This window comes from Dipodomys spectabilis, unplaced genomic scaffold (genome assembly GCF_019054845.1).
Source record: "Dipodomys spectabilis isolate Male_0828 unplaced genomic scaffold, ASM1905484v1 ptg000296l, whole genome shotgun sequence".
Classification (NCBI taxonomy): domain Eukaryota; kingdom Metazoa; phylum Chordata; class Mammalia; order Rodentia; family Heteromyidae; genus Dipodomys; species Dipodomys spectabilis.
The window spans coordinates 185915-200359 of record NW_024870973.1 but is presented as its reverse complement, the minus strand read 5'-3'; the positions used below and the strand labels follow the sequence as shown (position 1 = coordinate 200359).

Here is a 14445-nt window from a genome sequence, read left to right as displayed (position 1 = left end):
ATCACCATCATCATCATCACCGTCATCATCATCATCATCATCATCACCATCATCACCATCATCATCATCATCATCATCACCATCATCATCACCATCATCATCACCATCATCATCATCATCACCATCACCATCATCATCATCATTATCACCATCATCATCATCACCATCATCATCATCATCACCATCATCATCACCATCATCATCATCATCATCATCACCATCATCATCATCATCGTGTAATCAGCAGGAAGAGCAGCATTTCTGACACGGGTTTTTGCGTGTTTTTCCCCCATTTCAGGTCTGGTTTTGTGCGGTTTTTGCACAGACCACCTTAACCCCGTGCTCCCCCCAGGGCGGCGCAGGGTGACCACTTAGAGACAGAAAACCCCCCAAAACACCAGGCGCTGCCATCCGGAGGATCGCGGTTCCGGGGTGCGGCCGGCCAGGGCCCCCCGACCCCCCCCCCAACCCAGGGGCGGAGCCGGACACAGCTGGACACAGCTGGGACCGCGGCGCCCAGCCCCCAGGGGAAAACAAACAGAAGCAAAGCCCCGCGAGACGGCGGGCATCCGGGGCCGTGCACGTTCCGCAGCGGGCGGCCCGCCCCCACGGTGCCCGCCCCCACGGTGCCCGCCCCCACGGTGCCCGCCCCCACGGTGCGGCTTTGGGCTCTAAGCCGCCCCTCCTCCACCCCCTCCCCTCCCCCCTCCCCTCCCCCCCCGCCTCTGCGCCCGGCACGGCTGACTTTTGACCCCGGGTCCCGGGGCTCGAACCCGGGCCCGGGCGCCGCCCCGCCCCGTTTGGCCGCTGGCGGTTCGAGGCCAGCCCGGAGCCGCCGGCGACCCCGCCCCGGCCCCGGCGCGGCCCCGCGAGCCTCCGGATCGCAGCCTCCCTCCCGGGCGCCCGCGCCGCGATCGCGCGTGGAGGCCCCGGCGGGGAGGCGACCCCGGTGGCCCTCAAATTGCTACACGCCGGGAATCCGCCCTCCCGAGGCTCCGAGGCGAGCGGAGGCCGAGAAACGGAGGAAAGGCGGCCGGGGGCGGGGGGCCGGGGAGGGAGACTCGCCGGAGGATGTGGTGGCGGGGCGGGGCCGGAGGGAGCGCGGCCACGCCCCCGGCACCGCCCTCCCCCGCCCAGCCGCGGCTCATTGGGCGGGGCCGGGCTGGGGGCGGGGCCGGGGCGCCGAGGGGTGCGGCCTGGGCCGGTGGGCGGGGCCGGGACCCCCAGGGCTGCAGGTTCATTGGGCGGGGCCGAGGAGGGGGCGCTAGCTCCGCCCCCCGGGAGCCTTCATAAGGCCTGCGCTCGGCGCGGCCGGCGGCGCACACGCTTCCCCTAACGGTGCGGCCGCCGCCGGGCGTCGCCCCGAGCTGCGCCCCCGCAGGACGAGCATCGCCGGACCCCCGCGCCCCCAGACATTCCCCGAGCGGTCTCCCGAGAACCCGGGTGGGACCATGGGGACGCACAAGGTAAGCGGGATGTGCGGGATGTGCGGGATGGCGGCGCCTCAGCGTCATCCCTCCGTCCCCATCCTCCTCCTCCTCGTCCTCCCGGTCACGATCGCGCTCGCGCTGCAGCGGTGAGGGGCGGCCGCAGTCCTCGTCTCGGGGGCCCCGCCGGGCGGGCGCCCCCGGCTCCGCCTCCGGCCCCTCCGCCGCCCGCCTCGGCCCCGGCCCCGGCCCCGGCCCGCGCCTCTGCCATGGCCTGGGCGCGCGGGTCACGGCGGCCGGTCACCTTCGCGTGCGCGGGCCCGCCGGGTCACGGCCGCGCCGGGGGCGCCGCGGGGCGCGCTTGGGAATAAGGGGCTGGGGGCCGGGTGAGGGGGATGGGGGAGCGCCCCGGCCCCGCCCGTGACCCCGCCGCCCGGGGTCGGGGGCCCCGGGTTCGAGCCCCAGCGCCCGCCCCGCGCACGCCCGTCGCTCCGGCCGAGGCCCGGGGGGATCGGAGCCCCTGCCGCGCGGGGACGGAACCGGGGTGTCGGCCCGACGCGTCTCGGTGGCTGGGGGGCTCCCCGAAAGCGGGGCGGCCCGCGGGCTGGAGGGCGCGCGCTCTGCTGGTGGGGACCCGCGCGTGAGCGTGAGCTGGGTGCGGGGCTCGAGCCCGCGCGGGCTCGGTCACCCCCCCCGCCCCGGCCCCGGCGGGATCCGATGCCCGAGCTCAGCCCCGCGGCCGGGGTCGCCGTCCGCTCCCGCCTCGCCCCTTCCCTGAGCCTCTTGCTTGTCCGCTGGGGCCGGTCCCGGGACTGGAACTCGCACCGGCCCCGCCGCTGACGGTCCCCCGCGCCCCCAGGTGACCCCGTCGCTGATTTTCGCCGTCTCCATCGCCACCATCGGCTCCTTCCAGTTTGGCTACAACACGGGCGTCATCAACGCCCCGGAGACGGTGAGCGGCCGGGGCCGGGTCGGGGGCGCTCACCTGGCCGGCCCTTCCCCGATCCTCTGCTCGGGGCTGGGCCCCGCTCCCTGCGGGTCCCCGGTCGCCCGCGCTGGGCGAGTTTTTCCTCCGACCCTCCCCGCGGAATTTGGACCCGGTCCCTGAGTTGGGTGGGCGAGGAGGGCGGGGCCCGGGCGAGGAGGGCGGGGGCCTGGTGGGGGCGGGGCCCGGGCGAGGGGGCGGGGCCCGGGGCCTGATGGGGCGGGGCCCGGGCGAGGAGGGCGGGGCCTGAGAGGGGCGGGGCCCGGGCGAGGAGGGCGGGGCCTGAGAGGGGCGGGGCCCGGGCGAGGAGGGCGGGGCCCGGGCGGGGCGGCCGCGGCTCTGCGCCGCCACCTGCCGGCGGGCGCAGGAATCGCCCTCGGGGCCGAGTGCTGAGTGCACAGTACCCGGCCTGTGCTGGGTCCTCGGTGCTGGGTCCTCATCGGGCCGCGCCTGGTCGGTCTGTCCGTCCTGCAGATCATCCGGGACTTCCTCAACTACACGCTGGAGGAGAAGATGAAGGACCCGCCGTCGGAGGGGCTGCTCACGGCCCTCTGGTCCCTGTCGGTGGCCATTTTCTCGGTCGGGGGAATGATCGGCTCCTTCTCGGTCGGGCTCTTCGTGAACCGCTTTGGCAGGTACGGACCGGGACCGGGACCGGGGGCGGGGGGGGTTGGGAGAGGGAGGGGGCGCCCGGGCCGGGCCCAGCACCGCCGCCCCAGCCTCGGGAGGCCGAGGTCTCGGGAGGCCGAGGTCTGAGGATCGCGCTTCGAGGCCAGCCCGGGCGGGAAAGGCCGCGAGAGTCGCCACAGCCGGAGGCGGGGCCGGGCCCGCGGGGGGGGGGGGGGGCGGCGCCCGGACCCGGGTTCGAGCCCGCCGACCCCGCGGCCCCGCCCGCCCGCAGGCGCAACTCGATGCTGATGGTGAACCTGCTGTCCGTGGTGGGCGGCGGCCTGATGGGCTTCTGCCGGCTGGCCGAGTCGGTGGAGATGCTGATCCTCGGCCGCCTGGTGATCGGCGTCTTCTGCGGGCTGTGCACCGGCTTCGTGCCCATGTACATCGGCGAGGTGTCGCCCACGGCGCTGCGCGGCGCCTTCGGCACGCTCAACCAGCTGGGCATCGTGGTGGGCATCCTGGTGGCGCAGGTGAGGGGGGGAGGGGGAAGGGGGGAGAGGAGGGGGGAGGGGGGGCAGAGGAGGGGAGCGGGGGGGGGGGACGGGGGACAGAGGAGGGGAGCGGGGGGGGGCACGGGGGAGGGGGACCCGCCTCCCACCGCACATGCCATCGCACGCGATCACGCTCACGCACAAACGCGCCCTCCATCTCTGGTGGGTTTGGGGTGCCCGTCCTCCGGCCCCGCCCTGGGTCGCCCCAGGCCGGCGCTCTACCACTGAGCCACGAGGCGCCGCCCGGCTTGTTGGTGGCTGTGGGATCTCGGCTGCTGAGGGCGGGGGTGACGGCGGGGGCCGCGGAGCCCGCCCGGCCGCGGGTCGTGCTGCTGGTGCTCTCCAGGCCTGTGCACGGTGCTCACGCGGCGCCGGCGTCTGGCTTCCAGATCCTGGGCCTGGACATCCTGCTGGGCTCGGACGACCTGTGGCCGGTGCTTCTGGGCTTCACCATCATCCCGGCCGTGCTGCAGAGCGTCGCGCTGCCCTTCTGCCCCGAGAGCCCGCGGTTCCTGGTCATTAACAAGAAGCGGGAGGAGCAGGCCAAGGACAGTGAGTCCCCCCCCCCCCAAGACGAGCTGCGCGTATTATCTTGGGTTATGGTCAGTCCTGGGCCTGGGCGCTGCCCCTCGGCCCTTCAGCTCAAGGCTGGCGCTCCACCACGTGAGCCGCAGCGCCACTCCCGGTTTTCTGGTGGTTCCTGGGAGATCAGAGTCTCCGGGACTTTGCTGCCCAGGCTGGCCGCGAACCCCGATCCTCAGGATTAGAGGCGGCGCCCGCGGGCCCAGCTGTGGCTTCTCTGCTCGAGGTGGGTGCTGAGGCCCCGGGTTCGAGTCCGCAGCACCTCGGGCACAGGGAAAGCCGGGAGCGGCGCCGTGGCTCGGGGTGGAGCGCCCGCCTGGGCCGGAGCCGCCGGGGACGCGCCCGGCCCGGGAAAGCAAAGCCCGAGCTGGGGCCTGGCGCCGGGGGTCGGGGATCGATCGGGGGTCGGGGGTCGGGGATCGATCGGGAATCGGGGGTCGGGGTCGGGGATCGGGATCGGGGTCGGGGGTCGGAATAGGGGTCGGGGATCGGGGATCGATCAGGGTCGGGGATCGGTCGGGGGTCGGGGATCGGGGGTCGGGGTCGGGGTTGGGGGACGGGAATCGTGGGTCGGGGTCGGGGTTGGGGGTCGGGGATCGGTCGGGGGTCGGGATTGGGGTCGGGGGTCGGGGGTCGGGGATCGATCGGGGTCGGGGATCGGTCGGGGGTCGGGGGTCGGGGATCGGGGTCGGGGGTCGGGATTGGGGTCGGGGTCGGGGGTCGGGGATCGGGGTCGGGGGTCGGGATTGGGGTCGGGGTCGGGGATCGGGGTCGGGGATCGGTCGGGGGTCGGGGATCGGGGTCGGGGGTCGGGGGTCGGGGTCAGGGGTCGGGGTCGGGGGTCGGGGATCGGTCGGGGGTCGGGGATCGGTCGGGGATCGGTCGGGGGTCGGGGGTCGGGGGTCGGGGGTCGTCGGGGTCGGGGGTCGGGGTCCGGCGCGCCTGTGACCCCGCGACCCCGGGCGCCCGCAGTCCTGCAGCGGCTGTGGGGCACGGCGGACGTGACGGACGACATCCAGGAGATGAAGGAGGAGAGCGCGCGCATGTCGCAGGAGAAGCAGGTGACGGTGCTGGAGCTGTTCCGCGCGCCGAGCTACCGCCAGCCCATCGTCATCTCCATCGTGCTGCAGCTCTCGCAGCAGCTCTCGGGCATCAACGCCGTGAGTGCAAGCTCTCGCGAGACCTGGCGGGGGGGGGGGGGGGGGGCGCTGCCCGGCGCAGGCGCAGGCGCAGGCGCGAGACGGCCGCGTGGGCGCAGCTGCTCGGGTTGCTAAGGAACAAACCCTAAGCTACTCCCGTCCTCGCGAGACTTGGCAGGGGGACACCTGGTCCACTCGGCCGCAAGCCACGCGCAGGCGCGCTGCTGCGGAGGCGCCGGGCTCGCCGCCATCGCTGCTTTGGGCGGCTCTGGGTGGGAAGCGGGCCGCGCGCTGTCACCGCAGACCCCAGACCCCACACCCCGCCACCCCAGACCCCAGACCCGTCACCCCAGACCCCCCTACCCCACCCCACCCCAGACCCCAGACCCCCCCACCCCACCCCAGACCCGTCACCCCAGACCCCAGACCCCGCCACCCCAGACCCCCCCACCCCAGACCCCAGACCCCGCCACCCCAGACCCCAGACCCCGTCACCCCAGGCTGGCGCTCTGCCTCGCCAATCACAGCCGAACCACAGCGCCGCTGCCGGCGTCGGGGCGTCGCAGACCTGGCTCCTGGCTCCCCACGGAGGGGGGGGGGGAGGGATGGGGGGAGGGGAGAGGAGGGATGGGGGGAGGGGGGAGGGGGAGGGGGATGGGGGAGGGGGGAGGAGGGATGGGGGAGGGGGGAGGAGGGGCGAGGGGAGAGGAGGGGGAGGGGGATGCTATACAATGTATCACATATACAACGTATAACACGTAACATACAATAGAACATAGAACATGCAATTTATGACATACAATATATAGTATACAATATATGACATAGCATAAATGCATAATGCAATATGTACATACAATATGCATAATATACAATATGTAACAAAATGTATAGCATGCAGCAATATGCAATATATGGTGCCCAATATCTACAATATACAGTAAGCAACATGTAACGTACAACATATGACATTAACATATAACATACAACACACACACAATACATAACATACAGTACATAATATGCAATGTAATATGCAATGTGTAGCATAATACATAGTATACCATATGTGATACACAATATATAATATACAACATATATACAATGTTACATAGTATGTAATATATAACAATATACAACACACAATATACAACAAAACAATATACATAATATACAACATAATATGCAATATGAAATTTACACTATATAACATGATGTGTAACAACAGACAGTAATATACAAAATGTAATATGTAATATGCAATATATAATATGCAATATGTAGTGTATAGTTTACAATATGTACCATACAATTAAATCCCTATGGTATATATGACGTATAGTTAGGAAAGCCCACCAGAAGCTGTGGTGAAGACAGGAGTAGGTTGAGTGGTAGAGGACTTGGCTAGCCGATGTGAAGTCCTCAGTTCAAATCCCTGTACTAGCAACACCACCAAAAAAGAAGAGAAGAAGTAGGGAGGAGTGTACACCAGCGGCGCCGCTTTGTGCAGTTCATATATGCTGATAAAAACTTATAGCTGGGCAGGTGGCTCAGTGGTAGAGCGCTTGCCTCGCATGCATGAGGCCCTGGGTTCGAGTCCTCAGCACCCCGTAAGCAGAAAAAGCCAGAAGTGGCGCTGTGGCTCAAGTGGTAGAGCGCCAGCCTTAAGCTGAAGAGCGGAGGGACAGCGCCCAGGCCCAGAGTTCAGGCCCCACGATCGCTTGTCATCCCAGCTACTCAAGAGGCTGAGATCTGAGGCTCACAGTTCAAAACCAACCCCAGCAATAAAGCCCAGTCAACCAGCCAAAAACTGGACTGGGAGATGTGGTTCAACTGGTTGAGCACCATTGTTGAGGGGCAAAGTTAGGTAGAGCGACAGAGAGAGGCTTTTGAGTTCAAATCCCAACATCTCCATACAGACAGCGAAGAGGGGAGAGCTTATGAACCCCGAGATGGTGTGGAAATGTCAATGTGTCTTTGTTTTCCCGTAGGTTTTCTATTACTCCACGGGGATCTTCAAAGATGCTGGCGTCTCCCAGCCCATCTACGCCACCATCGGAGCGGGCGTGGTGAATACCATCTTCACCGTAGTGTCTGTAAGTTGAGGCTCACATCATTTAGGGGGGGCAGCGGGGGTCGAGAAGGAATTCTTAACTACCCTTTGGGAGAAAGAGAAGGGTCATTTGAGAGATGGGTGTGTACGCTCTTTACAGACAACCTTGGGATAGATGGGCCGGGTGCTGTAGCTCCTGCCTGTAATCCCAGCTCCTCAGGAAGTGGAAATAGGAGGATCGTGGTTTAAAGCCAGGAACATCTGCCAGGCTCTCCTGGACGTCCGAGACTTGACTTTGCGTTTTCTGTTTCTCCAGCTGTTTCTGGTGGAGAGGGTTGGAAGGCGGACGCTGCACATGATCGGCCTGGGTGGCATGGCGGTGTGTTCCGGTCTCATGACCGTTTCTTTGTTGATGAAGGTGAGTCCGCTTGGCGCCGGGCATGCGGGCGGGTTAGAGGGTAGACGGGGCAAGGACACACAGACAAAGACAGACAGACACACACACGTATGTCCCTCACGGTCACTTTCCCACCCAGGACAACTTTGAAGCCATGAGCTTTATCTGCATCGCCGCCATCCTGATCTACGTGGCGTTCTTCGAGATCGGGCCCGGCCCCATCCCCTGGTTCATTGTGGCCGAGCTCTTCAGTCAGGGACCCCGGCCCGCTGCCATGGCCGTGGCCGGCTGCTCCAATTGGACCTCCAACTTCCTGGTTGGCCTGCTCTTCCCTTCTGCTGCTGTGAGTAACAGGGAACACTCACCAAGCCCGGCCGGGCATCGCTGTGCACGCCTGTAATCAATCCTAGGGCAAAGAGTGGACGTGGAGAAGGAGGTGAAGGAAGAGAGGGGGTCTGGGCGTGGTAGCACACGCCTGTAATCCGAGAGAGGAGGTCTGGGCGTGGTAGCTCACGCCTGTAATCCCAGAGCAAAGAGTGGACGTGGAGAAGGAGGTGAAGGAAGAGAGTAGGTCTGGGCGTGGTAGCACACGCCTGTAATCCGAGAGAGGAGGTCTGGGCGTGGTAGCTCACGCCTGTAATCCCAGAGCAAAGAGTGGACGTGGAGAAGGAGGTGAAGGAAGAGAGTAGGTCTGGGCGTGGAGCGCACGCCTGTAATCCGAGAGAGGAGGTCTGGGCATGGTAGCACACGCCTGTAGCCGCAGCTGCTCAGATGTCAGGCTCTGTGTGTGTCGCGGGGCTGGGGCAGATCCGACCGTGGAGGGAGCTGACCGGTGGCCGGGCATCGTCCGTCCCTGGCGTTAACGGCTGTGTTGGCTTTTGCTCCGTCCTCTCCCCAGTCCTTGATGGGGCCCTACGTGTTCATCGTCTTCGCCGTGTTCCTCGTGCTCTTCCTCATCTTCACCTTTTTCAAAGTCCCCGAGACTCGAGGCAGGACTTTCGAAGATATCGCAAGAGTGTTTGAAGGCCGGCCCCAGAAAAACGAAGGGGAGGTGAACAGAGGTCAGCCCGGTAAAGAAGACACCACCGACGTCTGAGCCCGGCCTCCTTCCTCCAGCCTCCCTCCCCGCCCACGGCAACACCCCTCCCCGCCGTGGGGGGGGCAGGGGCGGTGGGGGGAGCTGGGGAGGGGAACCAGAACCTCATCAGGATGAAGCCGGGACTATAGGATGCTGCTACGGGACTCTCCTGTCCAAGCCCCACTTTGCTCAGAAAGCAGATGCAGAGACGCCTGTGGAGAAGTCCCCGGGGCGCCTGCGTGCTCTGCGGCACTCTGCTTTCTGAGTCTCTGTCTTCTCTTTTCCACTGGCTGAGTTTCCTTGCATATAATTTATTCACCTTCCATGCAGGAACTGTGCTCATCTCCTGAAAAACCACCTGTTGAGTTGAGTTGAGGTTGTTGGGAAGGAGAAATTATTGTGTGTGTTTGTCTTTTTCTTAATTTTTTTCCCCCCCAAACAGGTGCAGAAATTAAAACATAAGGGGGAAAAAAAGTTGGAAGGTGACCAAGGGGGAAAAAAAATATGCAAGTGTGCACCGTGACACGCAGGTTCACACGCTGGTGTGTGTCACTGACTTGTGTGCTTGGGAGATGGAAACTCTTCTGATGAGTTTCTCTCCATTAATGTCTCCAGTATTTGGGCAGAAGAAGAGAGGGCAAAGAAGAGAAAATGCTACTCACTGGGTTTCCTTCTGGAAACTTCTAGAAGGTTGTCATCTCAGTGGGACTCAGGGTATTTGTGTTTTTTCCTAAGTTGGGCTTGGAGAGAGCTTGCTTAGGGTTTGCGGGGTTCATGGTGGCGGGTTGGGGGGGGATAGATGGAAGAGAAAGGTTCTTTGGGGGTGTTTGGTTTTTCTTCTGAATTTTGAAATGATCTCACTACCTAATAAGCGAAGTTAGGTCTTTTGTGGTGGGTCTTCTTTTGTGTGGTGTTTTACTTCTTAATTATTCTTCTGTTCACTGGTAGAAAATTCTGGAACCTCGCCGGGTTAGGTGGAGTGGAGAAGCGTAACGATTATTGGTCGCTGGCAGAGGGAAGTTCTCGCTGGAGTCTTGACTCTTGGATGTGTGTGTGTCCTTTGGGCCTGGATTCAGGCCGTGCGCAGCGCAGCCCGGCTGGGTGTGGATGCGTCCACGCCACGTCTCTGTGCCTGGGCAGTCTTTGTGGAGTGCTTTGGTCTCGCCCCGCCTGTACATACAGAACACTGCGTTATTATTATTGTTGTTTCAACCTTCCCATTCATCTCGCTACCTTCCTCATGAACATCCCGGTGAGCTTGAGAGATGGGGGGTTCTACCTCAGTCTAGCTGGCAAGGGGGCGGTGGGAATGCAGGTCCTGGGCTTGGGAGGTCAGGGCTACAGGTGGGTGAGCGGGGGAAGAAAGGTTCCCAGCAGGGACTAAGAAAATGGCCAGAGTTGATCGCTGGAAAGTTCTGGAAGATTCCAGAGAGATCCACTCTCTTCCCCCATTTCCCCAGTCCTCGTCTCTTCCTCGGTGCTTCTCTTTGGTCAGACATTTCAGCCAAGAGTATTTTGGTCCTCATTTCCCACAATCCTCTCTGGTTACTCCCCCTCCCCCCCCCCAGCTCAGGTGACTTAACACAGCACCCACCCCTCCCGGGATCTGAGTCCTTGCATCCAGGTTCTGAGTACTTCCTTCCGCGTGGCTTTTTTTCTACTCCCGTTATTGTGTTGCTTTTTGTTACTGTGGTTCTTTTATTTTGAAATAAAAATTCACACCATGGCCACCCCGCAGATTCGTTCTTGGGGACCCCCTTCCCCCCCAAAAACACCAAAATCCGTCTTCCCTGCAGGGCTGGAGCCATCCCCCATCTCCTGAGAACAATCCACCCGCTCTGTGTTACGCAAGTACTGGATGCCGAGTTCCTCCCTGCCGGCTCTCTTGCCCCAGCCCCAGCTTGCTCTTCTGGTGGATGGCGCTGGTGGCTCCCGCCTGTCATCCTGGCCGCTCAGGAGGCTGAGAGCGGAGGATCGCGATCTGAGGCCAGCCTGGGCAGGAAAGTCCGGTATTGAGAGCTGGAACTCGGTTGGCTCAAGGCAAACACTGTAGCCCGCGAGCCACCTCTCCACTTCTGCCTTTTGGGTCGGGGTCACTGGAGATAGAGCCTCCCAGGTCTTTCTTGCTTGGCCTCCAACTGCGATCCTCAGATCTCAGCCTCCTCTGTAGCTGGGATGACAGGCGGGAGCCTTGTCACACCTCCGAAGAGAGCCAGACTCCCCAAACACACACACACACACACACACACACACGCGTCAGACACTTGCTGGAAGACTTTCCAGTAAGTTCCAAGGCCCCCGTGGCTCCGCCCCCAGCTAAAGACAAGAGACTCAGCATATGAACTGGAGCCTCGGAGGGGCCCAGGGGACCCTGCTGGGCCTGGTGGCCAGCTGGTGACGACTTCCTAACCACCCAGTGTCCCCTTGTTTCCCTCCCAAATGTCTCCTCGATTTGTGTCCTAGACCTGGCGCTCGAACTCGGGGCCTGCTGCTTTTCCTTTAGCTGTTCTCTTCCAGGTTGGCGCTCTACCTCCTCGGCCAAGCCTCCGCTTCTGGCCTTTTGGTTCCTTTGGTGGGTTCATTGGTGGTCCAGAGTCTCCCAGACGCTTCTGCCAGGTGTTGGACTGGGAACAATCCTCAGATCTCAGCTTCCGGCCTGGCTGGGATTACAGGCGTGCGCTACAGGCTCCTCCGTGGAAGGCTCAGGGGATGCGAACGCCCAGCTGTTAGGAGCGCACCCCAGCTCTTATGCAAATGTACTGTCTGGACACCCACCCCAAGAAAGGCCAGGCCCCAAGGTCAGACACAAAAGAAGCGGCTGTTGTCCTCGGAATCTTCTAGAGGGATTTGGTCAGAAGGCAGGGCGGGAATGCAGTGGAGGGGAAGGGGAGGAACTTCTGCCCTTCCCCTCCCCACACACACCCTTTCATTTTTTTGTGCAAGTCCTGGGGCTTGAACTCCGCGCGGGCTCTGGCTTGGAGGTTATTTATTGTTTGTTCAAGGTGAGTGGCGCTTGACCACTTGAGCCACAGCTCCGCTTCTGGGTGTTTTTTTTTTTTGGTGGTTCTCTGGGGAAAAAGGGTCTGCACCCCTTTTGCTGCTCAGGCTGGGGGCTTCGAATCGTGGGATGCTCTGGCTTTCAGCCAGAGTAGCTGGGATTACAGGCGTGCGCTACGGGTGCCTGTCTTGTCTCGCACACCGGTCCTGCATGGGTCGGATGGCTTCCCCCCCCCCCCATCGGAATTAAAAACAAAGCCACACACACAACGCAGAGACTAAGACTGAGCCAAATCTTTACTCCTAAACCATGAGGTGAGTGCCAGAAGACCAGACAATTAGGGCTGAAAGCCAGGTGATTCATTTGGACCCAGACGACAAAGAGAAAGCATCTCTACAAATGATACTCAGGAACCAAACATGGGTTGGGGGCGTCTGAGGTACCCATGGAGCTTTGACCCCTCACCCGAAAAAAACCGGCCTCCAACGAGAACAAGAATCCTCTCTGCACGCTTTGGGCTACGCGAAAGGGATCTACGTTTGCCAGCCCCGTGCTCATTTGGCTAGCTAGCGGGGCTGGTAGCGCACGCCTGTAATCCCAGCGGCTCTGGGGGCTGAGATCAGAGGATCGCAGTTCAAGGCCAGCCCAGGTAGAACGAACACACACACACACACGCACACGCACACACACACGCGCACACACACGCACACACGCGCGCGCGCGCACACACACACACGCCCCGTGCGGTGGCTCCCGCCTGCCATCCCAGCTCCTCAGGAGGCTGAGATCAGAGGATCAGGGTTCAAGGCCAGCCCAGGCAGGAAAGGCCGTGAGACTCTGCTCTCCCGTGAGCCACCAGAAAACCAGAAGTGGAGCTGTGGCTCAAGGGGTAGAGCACCAGCCTGGAGTGAAAGAGCTCAGGGACAGCGCCCAGGCCCCGAGTTCGAATCCCAGCACCGCCCCTCCCTCCCCCCCCCCAAGTGACTTAGAAATAAACGAAGAATTCACAGGACACTGGCAGCATAGTTTAGGTAACAATCCGAGCCCAGGGGCGCGTCGAGGTAGGGCTGGCTCCCTCCAGAGATTTCCGTGGAAGCTTCCAGACTTGCCCCGGGAAGGTCAGGCTGGCAGGGCAGGTAGGGCTGGCCGGGCTGCTGGGGGAGGTGGCTGTGGAATGCGTGGTTCCAGGCCGGGCCGGGGCTGTCCCAGGGCTGGGGGTCCCACGGGTGGGCGCCCGGGGCTGGGCCGCTCCAGCTCTGGCTGCTGCTGCTGCACATCGGGTCGCTCCACGGAGGAAGGCCTCCAGAGGCGGCGGCGGCCACCGCCCAGCCCGGGGCATGGCCAGGGTGCAGGCCGCTCACCTGGGGAGAGCCAGAGCCGGCGTTGTTGGGGCTGCATGGGAACCAGCCGGGCGGGTGCCGGAGCGCCCGCCTGCAATCCCGGCCAGGTCCTTCTGGAGAAGCTGTGAAGCTGGGCGTGAGGGCGGTGGGACCCCAGGCTGGGCCAGACGGGCACCAGCCTCGAGTGAAAAGCTCCATGACAGGTCCCTGGCTCAAGCCCTAGCCCCGGCACAAGCACAGACAGACAGACAGACAGACAGAAGCAGAGGGGAAGCGTTGGTTTCCCGTTACCTGGGCCGGCCGGCTGCCGTCCAGCAGACCCCGGCTCTTCTGCCACCTTTTACATTTCATCCTGCGGTTCTGGAACCAAGTCTTGACCTGCAGGAGAGGGGTGACCGGCCTTAGAAGGGCCCCCCGACTGCCTCCGAGCCGGGCGCCGCGGCGCAGGCCTGTAGTCCCGGCCACCCAGGAGGCTGAGATGGGAGGATCGCAGTTCACAGCCAGCCCAGGAGCAGCAAAGTCCTGTGAGACTCTGATCTCCTCCCAAAGCCACCAGAAAACCAAGCTGTGGCGCTGTGGCTCACGTGGTAGAGCGCCAGCGCCCAGGCCCCGGGTTCGAGACCCACCACCGACCAAAAGCAAACGCGAAAGCATGCCCCGGCGCACACCTGCTTGTAGGTGAGGTTGAGGAGGTTGGAGAGCTCCTGCATCTGCTGCAGGCTCAGGTACTTCTGCTTCTGGAAGCGCTCGTTGAGGTAGTACAGCTGCATCTGGGAGAACACGGTTCGAATCTTCTGTCTCTTGGCGGGAGGCTTGCCCTGGTCGCCCTGGCCGCCGGGGATGCTGCCGGGACGGGAGTCGGGGGTGGCGGGTCTGGCCGGGAGAGGAGACACGGACCCAGGGCTTTCCCGAGTCCGCAGAGCCACGGAGGCCGGAGGAGGAGAAGCTGCTGCTGGCGAGCAAAGGAAGATGACGTTGAGCCGAGCGGCGCTGCGCACGCCTGTAATCCCAGCTCCACCGCAGGGTGAGAGCTGAGCATCGCTGGTTCAAAGCCAGCCGGGGAGAGACGAATCCGGGGCACTAAGGACTAGCAAAGGGGGAGGAGGAGGCCGTCTGACTCAGCTGCAGAGCTGAGGGACGGCGCCCGGGCCCTGAGTTCAAGTCCCACCACTGACAACAACAAAAGAGGATTTGAGAGAGGAAGGGTGGGGGCGAATGCTATCCTCAACGTAATCAAAGGTGGAGTCAGGGATTGGCAGGGGAGGGGAGGGGTGGGAGGGCTG

The 14445-nt window shown here is 63.2% G+C and overlaps 1 protein-coding gene across 1 annotated transcript; it reads left to right on the top strand.

The window, feature by feature from the left end:
- The first annotated feature begins 1425 nt into the window (after window positions 1-1425).
- Slc2a3 (solute carrier family 2 member 3) lies at window positions 1426-10532 on the top strand. The gene is made up of 10 exons (XM_042701524.1): window positions 1426-1466; window positions 2287-2379; window positions 2887-3047; window positions 3314-3554; window positions 3965-4127; window positions 5130-5317; window positions 7288-7392; window positions 7666-7767; window positions 7886-8089; window positions 8645-10532. Exons 1-10 carry the CDS (start codon window positions 1452-1454, stop codon window positions 8840-8842), a joined length of 1470 nt encoding a protein of 489 aa, XP_042557458.1. The 5' UTR covers window positions 1426-1451; the 3' UTR covers window positions 8843-10532.
- The last annotated feature ends 3913 nt before the right edge of the window (window positions 10533-14445 follow it).

Coding starts and splice junctions, on each gene's coding strand:
- Slc2a3 (XM_042701524.1), top strand. Junction 7,768..7,885: donor CCGTTTCTTTGTTGATGAAG/GTGAGTCCGCTT, acceptor TTTCCCACCCAG/GACAACTTTGAAGCCATGAG. Junction 8,090..8,644: donor TGCTCTTCCCTTCTGCTGCT/GTGAGTAACAGG, acceptor TCCTCTCCCCAG/TCCTTGATGGGGCCCTACGT.